The sequence below is a fragment of the Amphiura filiformis genome, chromosome 1 (genome assembly GCF_039555335.1).
Source record: "Amphiura filiformis chromosome 1, Afil_fr2py, whole genome shotgun sequence".
Taxonomy (NCBI): domain Eukaryota; kingdom Metazoa; phylum Echinodermata; class Ophiuroidea; order Amphilepidida; family Amphiuridae; genus Amphiura; species Amphiura filiformis.
This window is the reverse complement of record NC_092628.1, coordinates 99,772,089-99,786,744: the sequence shown is the minus strand read 5'-3', so window position 1 is coordinate 99,786,744 and position 14,656 is coordinate 99,772,089. Positions and strand designations below refer to the sequence as shown.

General features: G+C 35.8%; 1 protein-coding gene across 2 annotated transcripts in view; it reads left to right on the top strand.

The window, feature by feature from the left end:
- Nucleotides 1–371: 371 nt before the first annotated feature.
- The window catches only part of LOC140160017 (carboxypeptidase B-like), a 36,625-nt gene continuing 22,340 nt past the window's right edge, over nt 372–14,656 (top strand). Inside the window, exons 1-10 of one of the 2 annotated variants that reach the window (XM_072183291.1) lie at nt 373–499; nt 1,573–1,669; nt 4,767–4,976; nt 5,188–5,286; nt 6,193–6,294; nt 6,774–6,875; nt 7,340–7,430; nt 8,841–8,985; nt 12,905–12,968; nt 13,819–13,903. In XM_072183291.1, the coding sequence (XP_072039392.1) occupies nt 426–499; nt 1,573–1,669; nt 4,767–4,976; nt 5,188–5,286; nt 6,193–6,294; nt 6,774–6,875; nt 7,340–7,430; nt 8,841–8,985; nt 12,905–12,968; nt 13,819–13,903 (1,069 nt within the window). In that variant the 5' untranslated portion in view covers nt 373–425. Of the gene's footprint in view, nt 500–1,572; nt 1,670–4,766; nt 4,977–5,187; nt 5,287–6,192; nt 6,295–6,773; nt 6,876–7,339; nt 7,431–8,840; nt 8,986–12,904; nt 12,969–13,818; nt 13,904–14,656 lie in introns of both variants that reach the window. The other variant, XM_072183297.1, reaches the window with a different exon arrangement.

The window sequence follows — 14,656 nt, the reverse complement described above, 5'->3', positions numbered from 1 at the left end:
GATTTTCGTCACTAATAATTATTGTTGTTTTTACACCAAATCTGTATTCATTGATGTCTTGCCTTTATAAAAAAATGTATACTTTTATATGTCTTGCGTGAATAATTACAAAGTTATGGCACTTTTACTACATGCATGCCTGAGAGTACACAGCCACCTTAACGTAAAAGCAATAAGTCTGTGTTCCAAACTTTAAACAGGAGAATTGATTTTTGATTATATCCAAACTTCATCGGGGAAATTACTTCCTGGGAAACCTATATATCACAGCAACACATTTTTCGTGAGCTGTGCTGAATATCGAGGGTCTTTCATTGGTTCTACCTGAACTTAGTCACCTGACTTGAATCACCTGACTTGAATCACGTGACTGACTTCTTGTTTCAGTTCCTCTTTCCGCTTCAAGCTTTCATTTCATTGCAATCATGTCTACCGGTCGGTGGCTACTACTGCTGTTCTGTACAACACTGAGTTTGGCAGAGAAAGTGCGATACGATGGGTAAGGAACTTACACTTCAAAGCAAAATTGAAATACAGTATTGCTGCAGTGCCAGACACAATGCACTCGTTAAGCTTTCGTTACCATGCCCGCTTGAATGACGAAGGAAATCATTTCAACTTGTATGAAAACTAAATAGGCCATGTTTATATATGTTTTAAGCTGGACTGTCTCTAACTTTAGTGTCCTGTTTGTTCGTTTGTTTTCCTTGTTTTTCAATCGAGTCAAGATATTTTTTCTGAGACTTTATTAAGTTATTTCTTTGTGGGCAGATTTCTCATTTTGTGTCTATTTGTGAAGAGATTCGTATTTCATTCAATAATAATAAATAGCATAAAGTATACCAAGTATGCTGTACATGTAGGGTGTATTGTGTTGAGCTGTGACCTGCATTACAGCACGCATCGCTGATCAAGTATCAAACATATGTATTTATATTCAATGCAGGCACTGTTAAAGAACTATATTTAACATCAAAATAAATGAAAACGAATCACACGTTTTAATGCAATGTTAGGCTTATTGGAGATCTGGATGTAATCGGTTGTCATTTATCATGTTTATATCATCGTCACCATCCACACAATCAGTTTTAAGTACTCGTTTAGTGTTGGCTTTAAAAATGAAATGTGTTATGCTAAGTCTGAAGGGGTACATGCAGTCATTGCGACAGAAAAGTATCATTCAATTTTGACATCATTGAACGCTCTTAAATGAAAACCGAACCGCGAGCAGCTTTTCACACCTACAGTTTTAAAGTTTAATATAATTGCCACTGGATGGCCGTCCTGTGCTAAACGCTCACTGCCATTCATTCGAGGGTGCTGTGTTTTTACTTTAAGAATAACAATGAAGAACACAGTTTCGAAGCGAATTCTGTAGCAGGGACCGTTTAAAAAATAACAACTTGCATATAGCTACCCATTTAAAGCACAAACCATAGTATACCACTGTGCACCAACTACAGGAAATCGCTCAAATGCAAATAAAATTCACCTTTAAAAAGTAAATATCCTGCTTTGTGTTCTTATTTTGTAGAATATTTTGATACTAATTTATTTTTCATTCTGCAGACACCAGGTTTTACGCGTTATCCCCAAAACTCATCATGAGATAAGCATCCTTGGAAATCTAATGAGCAATCTGGAGAATTCGAAATTTGATGGACAGGTTGGTACATGTACAAACGTAATGTTGAATAACTTCCGATATGGAAGTACATTTAAATGTTATATGAAGTGATATTCAATGTTTCGTTTCTTTCTCCATGTCTACTGAAAAGCACGTGTTTCAAAATAAGGCTACTGTTCCCTGTCTATAACATTGTCACAAATATGCTAATTAGTTTGTAATAATACATTTAATTTACCACCTCATTCATATTATAAATTGTATAAATTAGGCCTATTATAATATTGTTACCTATTAGTGTAATCTACGTATTATTTATCATTAATTTATCTTACAATGGAATCTTTTGTTATCATTTCTTATAATATCCCGTCCATCGACCACTATCATAAAAGTAATATCATATTGCCATCTACAAACAAATCCCAAGTTGAACATTGTGCTGCTACTTGTGATATAGGAGGTGTGATTATTTTCACAAGCCAGTCTACAAGTGTGTGAACTATTCCACTAAACATGCTAAAATATTTATGCCGAGTCCACATCCTGCCATATCGAAAGTGTCCTTTTCCGTCACTTGAAAAAATAGCCTTTTCTCTCCTTTTATACTTCCGGGTTATTCCTTTCCATATGTGACCATCCACCACAACTGAGCCCGGATGTCGCCAGTACCAGTATTGAGATATGCTCCATTGAACTTAACAGTAAACAATAGGAAACAAAGGATTTATTGACTGTTTTATTGATTTTTCACTATTTAAATGTCAAGTACTATAGACATGATATACATGCAAAATATTCAAGCAAAATATTTTGGTTGAATATCTCAAAAATGATGATTGGCGACTTCAGGGCTCAGTTGTGCTGGATGGTCACATATATCATTTTCCATATATCATTTTGTATCCTTGCATATTAGCAAATATAATACTATTATCTGTTTCAGCCACTGTGTTTTTGTAAATCACTAATTTCATCTTGAATCAACACTATACCACTGTGCATGCCCCGGCCGCGTTTTTATTTTCTACAACCATAATGCACCACTCAATGCTAAACCTACCCCTAACCATAAACCCTAACCCTAAGTTTAGGTATATTGCGGCCCATTATGGTATTGCGGCCCATTATGGTTGAAAAAGGAAATCAAGCGCCGAGGCCGTGTATTTACATTCTGCAACCATAATGGGCTGCAATACGCCAACCCTATTGTGGTTGCAGAAGAAATTAAGCGTCCCGGCTGCTTAATTTCTTTCTGCAACCATAATGGGCCGCAATATATCACTAACCGCATAGTCCGAGGCAAGGTTCATTATTGTCAGGGTTAGGGTCTTAGGGTTAGGGTCTTATGGGTAGGGTTAGGGTAAGGGTTAGGGGTTATGGTTATGGTTAGGGGAGAGTGGGGTAAGTTGAGCCACTTTTTACATTTACTTTCACTACGCTAAGCAGGACCCAAATGCAGTGTTACAAATGAAACATATGTATGTTTACTTGGTTATGACACCACAAAATTGTAATCAATATTTTGCACTTTCGCACAGTGAGACGCCAAAAATAATTTGCAAATTGGCTCAACTTACCCCAACGGTGGGGTAGGTTGAGCCAGTCGCGGGGGCAAATTGAGCCACCATAGAAATGCACAGTATATGCCATAGCTGTGAAATTCAATTTTGCCTTTTTTTTAATTGTTGTTTTCAGGTATTTATTTCGAAAAATAGTTTGATATAGAAGTAGTTTGATCTAAATATTGCATACAAGTAATTTCTGAGAAGATTTTACATTGAATAAAACAATTGGGGAAATTTCTGCAGGTTTTTCCTATGCTCAACTTGCCCCATGGCCTGTGGCTCAACTTACCCCATGTGATCCCTTTTTGTCAACAACCAAGCCTCCCACCTGACTAAAACTTGTTACAGTTGTAAATAGTTGTGTAAAATAGTGTTCATATATCGCATCCTCAATACCCAGAATGCTATCATTTTAGCCTTTTTCTTCCTGGGTGAAACATGAAAAAAAATTGTTTTTTGCCAAAAGTTCAACAAAAGTGCGAAAAATGAACTTTCTAATGCAGCTTTCTTACCCTATGTGCAAGTGATTCCATATTACACTTGAGAAGCCTCTGTTATGTCATATACAAATAATTGGAACTGCAAAGTAAGATAAGTTTTTAATTTTCTTTCTAGAGGGGGTGGCTCAACTTACCCCCTGGCTCAACTTACCCCACTCTCCCCTGGTTATGGTTATGGTTATGGTTATGGTTATGGTTAGGGTTATGGTTTAGGGTTTAGGGTTAGGGTTAGGGTTAGTGTTAGGATAAGGGTAAGTGTTAGGGTTAGGGATTAGGGTTAGGGTTAGGGTTAGGATTATATTCGTATTTATTAGTACTAATATACTAGTAATAGTATATTGTGTGTATGCACTTTATTCCGTTATTAATAAGTATCATAAACAAACACCTTTCTGGCACAACGAATCATAGCACAGTCGTATAGGCATTAGACTATGGGTACATAGATTGTGGGTTCGAACCCCAGGTAAACCGTTGTAGAATTTTAATTCTATCGATTTCTTTTTATTTTATTAAGTAAGAGGAAATAATAATGGTAATAAACTCGTGTTATATCTAGCCTCATAGGCCTATAATTACATGTATGTACTATGTGTTATCGCATTGCGGCCCATTATGGTTGCAGAAAGAAATTACGCGTCCCGGCCGGCACTTGTTAATTCACCAAAGTCAGGCCCTGGTATGAGGTGTCACTGTAGGTGAAACAGACTAGATATCGTGTTCAATTCCACGAAGTGTTGATGCAACAGGATTAATTACCATGGCGATGGGTCTACTCTAATTTTAAACATATTGCCCAAGTAGGTAGTACTCATCACCTGTATTATGTGTGCTAATATACATGTAGATTGAATATGATCTTTGCCTGTTATTTAATAATGGTACAATATAGAGAACAAGTAAACGTCTAGTTCAGGACAATGCATTCAAAACTAGTGTAGACCCATCTCTATGGTAATTAATCATATTACATCACTACTTCTACGTACAAAAATCCCATGCTTAACAGGGATTGAAAATGGTGTGAAAGTTGTTTGTTTATTAGACTTTTAACGAATTATTTTTCAGTTGAGTTTCTGGAGAGAGCCATCGAATGTAACAAAACCAGTGGACATCATGATATCACCATCCTACGTGAAAAAAATCACAACATATTTAGCCCACAAAGGAATTCATACCAAGGTTATGATAAAGAATGTGCAAGAGTTGATTAATGAAGAACAGAAAGGGTTGAACAGCTCTACTTTTGCTTACAATGCATACAATACTTATGAAACGGTAAGGAGTGTATATAAAATGTTGTGTTTTAAATTTGTATTTACAACGAAATTGCGAGAAACATAGGACAATTTTATAACCAATTATCTGACTACTATTTTAAATTATAGTCATTATACATTAGAATACTAGTATTGTAAATGTAACATTTTGAAGGAGTTAATAAATATAGACATGTCAAAGGGTATTTCAACTTTTGTTCAATTTATAGATTCAAGAATGGATAACAGAAACGGCAGCAGTGTATGATACGGCAACAGAGGGTTCCATTGGTAAATCATATGAAGAAAGGAATATTGGCTACCTGAAGGTACAATATCTATAAGTAACTTTAAACTTCAATAAAAAAACAATTGTATTCGATAAAAAGTGCGCAATTTAGTTATTACGCGTATGCAAAATGTATTATAGCGTGCGTTTTTTTATTTCTCCTGTTTAGTATTATTTCAACTTTGAATGTCAATACACTTGTCAATAATATGTTTTCTACCAACCCACGATTCAGCGTCACCGGTTATCAAACAATGAGCCATGACCAATTGACTCGCATGTCCTTTACAAGTAGTCGTGAGCAATTGGAAACATTTTGAGTAGAACAACGGGTAAAGCAGTCTCCACATTATAACAGGAGAGCTAGCCAAACAACGGAGATGGATAAGGGAAAAGTAAAAAAAACACCAAAAAAACACCAAAGCAATACATTATTTACTAAAAAAATAGATAGGGAAAAGTTAAAGAATAATACAAAAGCAATACATTTTATATAGAGTAGTTTTACAAAGCTCCGTGCATTGTTTTTACTTGTTATGCATTTCCAATTCCTTCAAATACTTACAGATATATATGTTTGTATAATATTAGGTAATCGGGTGTAGCTGGGTGTGGCCCGTAACTGTCTCGTGCATATGAACGTATTCAACTATTCGGTGTTTTGGGTGCATTCGGTGCATGGGCCAAACAGTCGTAATCGGATATGATCCAGATGGACATGATGGAGTCAGTTACGTCAAATTACCTTGTTCAGTTCAGGTTTTCGGAAATTGGTTGTCAAATGCTTCTTACCATGTGTCACAAGCACATACTTGGATGTATAATGGTCGAATTATCCTCTTTTCTGTTAAAACGTTGGCAAAAATGACTGATTTGTTTAATAACTCTGAAGCGTAATGCGCGATAACAGTAATAACTAATCAATTTGTTGTTTCTAACTTTTTAGATATCAACAGGTGGTACTAACAAGAAGGCTGTTGTTATTCACGGAGGCATCCATGCTGCTGAATGGATCTCCCCAGCAACTGTTCTTTATCTGGCAAAATATGTAAGAAAAATATATTAGTAGATGGGAATCGCAAAAGATTTAAAACCATGAGAATGGACTATATCTGCCATTCTTAACTTTTTAGGAAAATGATAAAGAATATTAACACTGCTTTATCATGACGTTGTGGGTTAACATATGCATATGGTGGGTGGTAGGTCAGGAGCAGACTTTGGAAGTTTCCGAGCCAAATGTAAAATCTTAATTTGAATACATGTAATTACCCGGTGGATCGTACGTCTGACGAATTATAACACGTTTTTATAATAAAGATAGCAATGTTTTTTGTTGTACCGAAGTAGTACTTCGCAATCCCTTTGCTTTGTGATGGTGTTAGAAATATTTAGCATTAATTATTATATTCCGCATTTATGATTATGTGTATACTTGTGACACCAGTTTGAAGCAAAATTAAACAAAATTAAGCAAACACTAACATAGTATTTTTCGAATAATGTATGTTGTCTTTTATATACAAGCTTGTTGAAGGAGGTACTGATGCCAAGGACCTGTTGAACAAATTTGACTTTTATGTAATTCCTGTGTTAAATGGCGATGGATACTCCTTTACATGGACCGATGTGAGTAATACTTGATCTGTGTATGACTATGATCATTTTCAGAAGAAGAAAGGAGAATGAAGAAGAACAAGAAGGAGAACATAATCGAATAAAAGAATATAATTATGGAATAATTCAACAATATACTATAATCATTATTAGCATCGTCACAGTCGACACATACCGTTGAACATCACATTTATGATGCTCAAAATACAAAAAAGGAGAAAAAATGAAACCCCTCCCCCAAAAAAAAAAACGAAAAAAAATCAAAGTGCAACATCTAAATATCAATGCGACGTACTTGAGCAGAGGTACTTGAGATACAGCACATAATATACAATTCAAGTGAAACAGCAGCAATTGAATAGGTGATATGTAGGTATCAACAACTATCATAGTGCTGAAATGTTTGGTAATAAATGATATGCTTAATGTTGGTCTACTTTATGTAATAAACTGATCACTTTGTTTTAACCACGCAGAATCGTTTGTGGAGGAAGACGCGTAAACCAAACGAAGGATCTCCCTGCATGGGAACTGATCCAAATAGAAACTTCGCAACTGGATGGGGTGGTAAGAATATTTCGATGAAAGTTACTTTTAGAATTGTGAGGAATTTACTCTGTTTTCCAGACATTTGTGACATGGTATATCAAAAAAAGACACTTTTGGGTAGGTTATCAATAAAGAGATATTTTGCTCCACAACGCTGTTTGCCCCAATGAAATCGGACATTGCTAAGCGATGATATTGAGTTCGTAAGTTATGGTATTATAAAATTGGAATTGAGATATCGGCCAACAATGTTGAGAGTTGGAATTACCTTGAAATATGTCTCAAAAAATATAAGATGCCAGTTATATTTCGGTCTGAAACTATCAGACAATATTTTAAACATTAATAATAGGGTGGCCACAATGATAGCTATTGTGTGTACCCCTGCCTACATACACAAATGTATGGTGGAAATTGTAACAGATTCTGCAGCAGTTGGAAAACTTTTGGGCATTTTGAATTCCATATAATTTGTCTCCTAGTAACTTCTGTGCAAACCCGACTACCTAATTAGATTTTCTGCTCGTAATGAAGGTGAATATAGCATTTTTTTACGGTCACGCATAAAAAAGGTAGGCACAAAATAAATTTTTGTCATCACATAAAACTATTTTCCCAAAGATGTACAATTATGCTATATTCAGTTTTACAATCCAGACCCTCAGAGCAAAATCCTGTGCAAAAATCAGACAATTTGGTTGTGTAGTTTAAGAAATACAGGCCTTTGAAGGTCATAATTGGCACATAATAGCGCCCTCAATGGTGAAAATCACACATATTACCGTTAAAAGTCCTGGCAAAAGAGTTATTTGTGTGATTTCAGCCATTTTAAAAATGTTGTAAAGAAGCAAATATAGCAATTATGACCCTGGGTTTTTAATTTTTGCATAAATGAACATTAAATAAACAAAAAAAATACATCTCATGCCTTCTTTGGCTTTATTCCCCCAATTATCGCTTCATGAATATGCAAATTTATGACAAAATCAGGATTTTCCTAAAAATGGCCAATTTTGTGAATCTTTAAAAGGCTGTATCTTCGCAACGGATTGTCCGATTGAGTTGATTCAAAAGGTTTTTAAAATCATGTTGCACAAGGAACAATCCTGACAGAAAAAGTAATTCCAGGGGTGGGTTTGAAATTTTCATGTGACCACCCTATCAATAACATCATCACAAATTTGCAACAAACTCAAATTGTGAAAAAATCACCACGGGTATATTTTTTGATATTCCTCCATTTACGATCCTGCCCAAAAGTGTCTCCTTTCGATATACCACGTCACATTAACTGCCGTAAATCTTGGTCGAAGCCGAGTAACGGTACCACCAAATCGCGTTGTATTTGTCTCAACGGAAACAAACGCACGCAAACGCCGAATAAAATAGTAGTATATGTTTATATTAGTGTCGGTCTTGTGTTCCTAGGTATCGGCTCCAGCAATGAACCATGTTCTGATTTCTACCATGGCACTAAGGCGTTCTCTGAACCTGAGGTCGCTGCTATTCGTGATTTTGTATCCAGTTTGGGCGGTGGTGATGGTGTAGCTCTGTATATTGATTATCATTCATACAAAAATCCATACAACACTGAGTGTGAGCGCTGTATGGCTGCTCCACTGGCAGGAGATTTATTACATTTATGAACCACCCTCTACAGCAATATCCACCACAATATGATGTAGATTGCTTGTTTTATAACTTGGTGTTATTTGTGTGATTTTCGTTGGTGTCTCAACTGCATATTTTGTCATCTTTTACAACTCATTTTTCAACAACTATCAAGGTAGGAAATTCTGCAACCTTGCAGGGCTTTACACACAGGAGAGTGTACAACACCCTAGGCCCATGCTCCAGTGAATATTGACTGTCATTGATTTATTCAACTCTTGACTTGCTTGCTACCTTAATCACCTATTATCATCATAGAACTGTATTGCTACTTGAACACTGGCCTCAATATATTATAATGGCCATCAATGGAATTATGCTAGCTATGGCTTACTATGTCATTCTTATAAGTCTACTACCTGTGGAAATCAATGTGCAATATTCTAATGATGAAATACAACTTTGTGGACATCTTGTTGTCCATCATTCTTCAATTTCAAACTTTTCAACATCAAATTCAACTGATTCCTGGTCCAAGTTTCTCCCAGGAAACCATAGAGAAAGAAAACTGTTAATTAAGACACATTTATCTGGTCCTTCACGATTGAACTATGGTTCCTCATTACTGGTACTGTCATTAATGAAGTGTGGTGACGTCCAACCACACCCAGGCCCTCAACGTAGTCAAAAGCCAACCGGTTCTAAGACAGATTACAATAAATTTAACCAGTTTCAACAGAAACAATTTGATCAGTTTCATCGTAAGGGCATTCATATGATCCATCTAAATGTAAGATCTCTGTTTAAAAAGATTCCAGAGATAAATATCATTGCACAAAAAACTAGAGCTGCAGTAATTGGTATCTCCGAGACGTGGCTTGACGATTCCATCACGGATGCAGAAATTGCAATCAGTGGTTATACTGTGCTTCGGCTCGACAGGGATCGTAATGGGGGAGGAGTCTGCGTGTACATAAGGAACGACTTTGCTTTTAACCCCAGACAAGACTTACATGACAATCGTATTGAAACAATATGGTTTGATTTATTGTTACCAAAGTCTAAACCCATTATCATCGGTGTATGTTATAGGCCACCTGATGAGGACATTGAATTCTGGGGTCACTTTGAAAGTAGTATCTCAAATATAAGATCTGATTGTGAAATCATGATCCTAGGTGATATCAATGTCAACTTCTTTGAACAGAACTGTAGCTTATTTAAGAACTATAAAAGCATTCTTGACTTGTTCAACTTCAAACAATTAATCAAGACTTCTACTCGTATAACTGATACCAGCAGTACCCTTATTGATCATGTCATTTGCAATAATGAAAATAAGATTTGTCAGTCAGGAACAGTGTGTGTTGGTTTGAGTGATCACCTTCTAATATTCTGTACACGTAAGGTATTGAAAAGTCAAATTGGTCGTAGTCATAATGTTATCAAAATCAGGTCTCTTAGGAACTACAGTGTTGGGAATCTGCTTGCAGCATTGTCATCTGCTGATTGGTCTAGCGTTTACTGTAGTGATGTTAATCAAGCGTGGAGTAATTTTACAACAATCTTCCTGCAGATTCTTGACACTGTGGCACCTATTAAGGAGATTAGATTAAAAAACAGGACTGAGCCATGGATAAACAATGAAATCCTTGAAAATATCAGGTACAGGGACCACTTATTGTATAAGTTCAGAAAAGATACAACAAAAACTGACCTGTACAAGGAATATTGTCGGATGAGAAATAAGATTCAGAGGGATGTAAGATCTGCAAAAGCAGAGCACTATAGTAGTAAAATTGAAGAACACAAACATGACTCTAAAAACTGTGGCAACAGTTGAAAACACTTGGATACAGTAACAAAACTAAAAGTGAGACCAAAGTGGTTATTGATATTGATGGTGAAACCTGTTTTGATTCAAACAAAGTGGCAAACTATATCAATGAATTTTATATATCTGTAGCTTCAACATTGGTTAACAAATTGCCTCCTGCCAAAAATAAGTTTGGTACTAAATCTGACGTGTTTACAAACTACTACAAAAATAAGAATGTCTCTCCAAATAGTTTTAAGTTATCACCTGTAACTATTGATTTTGTGTACAAAGAGCTACTCAAGCTGAAGCCCAACAAAAGTACTGGTCTTGATGGTATTCCAGCAAAATTCTTAAAAGATGGTGCAGCAGTAATTAAAGATCAAATTGCTTTCATTGTCAATTTATCAATCTCCAGCAACACCGTTCCAACTGATATGAAATTTGCTAGAGTAAGGCCTTTATTCAAGAAGAATAGTAGATCTGATGTAGGCAATTATAGACCGGTGAGCATATTACCCATTGTTTCAAAAATTCTTGAAAAAGCAGTGTACAACCAACTTGAAATGTACTTGTCTGATAACAATTTGATTTATAACCTGCAATCTGGTTTCAGAGGCTCATATTCTACTGATACATGCCTTATTTACCTCACCGATTTTATTAGATCACAGATGGCTGATGGTAAATATACGGGCATGGTGCTGCTAGACCTCCAAAAGGCATTCGATACAGTAGACCATCATATACTTTGTAACAAATTGCAGGCTTTGGGTATTCACATTGACTCTGTTAAATGGTTCCAATCATACTTATCTGATAGACAACAGATTGTTAGTGTAAATCAAGTTGAATCCAAACCCATGAATATATCATGTGGCGTGCCTCAGGGTAGTATATTAGGCCCACTGCTCTTCCTGTGTTATGTTAACGATATGTCATCAAGTGTTAACTGTAATCTTTTGTTATATGCTGACGACAGTGCGCTATTCACATCCCATAAAGACCCTAAAGTAATTTCCGATACCTTAAGTAGAGAACTTGAGTCTTGCAGACAGTGGCTGATTGACAACAAATTGTCACTACACCTTGGCAAAACAGAATCTATTCTTTTGGTTCCAAAATCAGACTGAGCAGGGTGGACAAATTTGAAGTTTCTTGTGATGGTAAAATTATTAATCCCACCAACTCTGTCAAGTACCTTGGGATTACTCTTGATGAAGATCTAAGTGGTGAAAGTATTGCAAAGTCAGTAATCAAAAAAGTATGTAGTAGATTAAGTTTCTTATATAGGCAAGGTCACTTTTTAAATGAACAAACCCGGAAGACCCTTTGCACTGCCCTTATACAATGTCATTTTGATTATTGTTGCTCTTCATGGTTTTCTTCACTTTCTGTAAAGCTAAAAAAGAAGCTGCAAGTAATGCAAAACAAACTGATTCGCTTCATATTGAAGCTAGAGCCCAGGTCCCATATTGGTGTTGAACAATTTAAGAAGTTGGATATGTTGAAAGTTGAAGACAGAGTTAAACAACTCAAACTCAATCATATTTTTAAAATCTACAATGATATTGCACCAGAGTACCTAAATTCTCATTTTGTGAAATTTTCTCAGACTCACAATTACTTTACCAGGGGCAGTGCAACAAATTTTTTGGTACCAAAAGCCAAGGGCCAGAAGTGTAATACCTTCTTTTTTACTGGTGTCCAGGAATGGAATTTGCTTCCAATTGATGTTAAACAATCCACAACTCATTCACAGTTCAAAAAGGCAGTTAAAAGCCACTTTTTATCTTGAATTGAATCTGTTTTTATCATAATTATGCAATTTTGTCATATGCAGTTGTTTCACCAAATGTGCAATCATTTTTATGTATTTAATGTTTTTATTATATAAAGGACCCCAATGGAAATAAGCCCTTTTTAGGGCTTTCTTGGGCTATCCTTGGCATTGTATGTTGTTTTATAAATATGTTGTGTGATGTATTTTAATGCATTTATTATGTTCTGATGTATCGTATAATGTTTTTCGAATTGCCAAATAAAATCTATCTCTATCTATATATTCTCAGCTGTGGTTGATGCCATACGGATACACAAATGAAAAGCCTGCTGATTATGACACACAGGTTAGACATTTTTATAACTTCTTAATAAACAATAAGTGAAATATTATTTGGTAAACAAGTTTAGTCATGCATGTCATTTATATGAAACTTAACCATGTATTAGTCAAGACTAGCGTATCACACAATCCTGGGGGGGGCACTCCAACTTTGGAGGTGACGCGTATGTAGGGCTGTTAAGACCCCTTTTTCAGCATCGCTGTCACCCAAAGACCCCATATTTTTACGAACATATGCTCTGTCACCAGAAGACCCCTTATTTTTCCACTTGATCTGTCACCCAAAGACCCTTACAAGTTTTGAACAGCAACTTTCATTTATCACTGATTTTGTTACTTAGTATTACGATTTTCGAGGTTTTTGCGGCGCTGTTTCGGCTCTCACCCAAAGATTCCATTTTAAAAAAAAGGTCATGTTCTCACCCAATGACCCCATATATTTTTGACATTTTGCTCTCACCGAATGCCAAAAATCATGCTCTCACCCAATGACCCCACATTTTTACATTTTGCTCTCACCGAATGCCCCTTAGTGCGAAAGTGCCAGCCCAACACCTATATCCATTTCATATTGAAGTGCCCCCCGGGCACACAATCTATTAACGATATGCAGGGACAAGTTAGTCATCCATATGAAACTTAACTAACCATGTATTAATTCAAGACTACCGTAACACACAAAGGTGCATTATTGATATACAAGGACACCGTGTATATTGAAACAACCATTCAAACAATGTCATGAAAATCCCGCAAAGTCGCATTTTAATTTACGCAATATAATTAAAAGAAAATTGAGTACGGAAGTTGAAGTCTCATTCATTTGATTGCCCCTTTGTCTCTCTATGACACAGCTCGCTGGTGGTAAGGCTGCGTGTGATGCTCTCAAAAAGGTACATGGAACACAATACAAATATGGTAACATTTACGATACAATACGTAAGTATTAACATTAATCCGTCCATCTAGATCACGGCCCTGCAAAGTGCTAACACGTCAAAGTGTTCATAGTTCTGGTCGCTAGGGTTCAACTCCCCGCACAGGCATGGAATACCACGTAATATGTATCATGTTCGCTTCCATCTAGCGATCAATAACCCGAAAAACCCATATGTAATCCAATTCATTGCACAAGCTCATACACCTGTGGTTCTTTGATGTTACTGCTTACAATAGAAACATTGATCAATAATGAACGTCGGTCAAAAGACGAGCTTACTGAAGTGAAAAATTATGTACATGCAGAATCATCATTTATGCATATTGCCTTGAAAATCATAAAAAGAGTTTACTTGATCAACTCAAATGATTTTATTATCGTTATTTATAAACCAAATTTTAATATTTTTAAATGTTTTATATGTCTTTTGACCCAGAAATGTATGAATTTGATGTGAAATCGTGATGAAAAATAATATTTTACCAGTCAGATTCAGAAAGAGAAAATCTCATTACACTCGTAATTACATCACAATCCAAACATAGATGATCAAGTTCATAGAGAACGTTACAAACTGTTGTATGTTTTGCTATTTTGTTTTCTCTGTAGGGAATGTGTTTAATCGTAAAAATCGGATGTGAAAAACTATCATAAATATAGCACAAACGGGCATCACTATTTGTGTGCATAATACAAATTTACGAATTAGATAGAAGTGACATATGACACTTATAAAAGCTGTATCTTGAAAA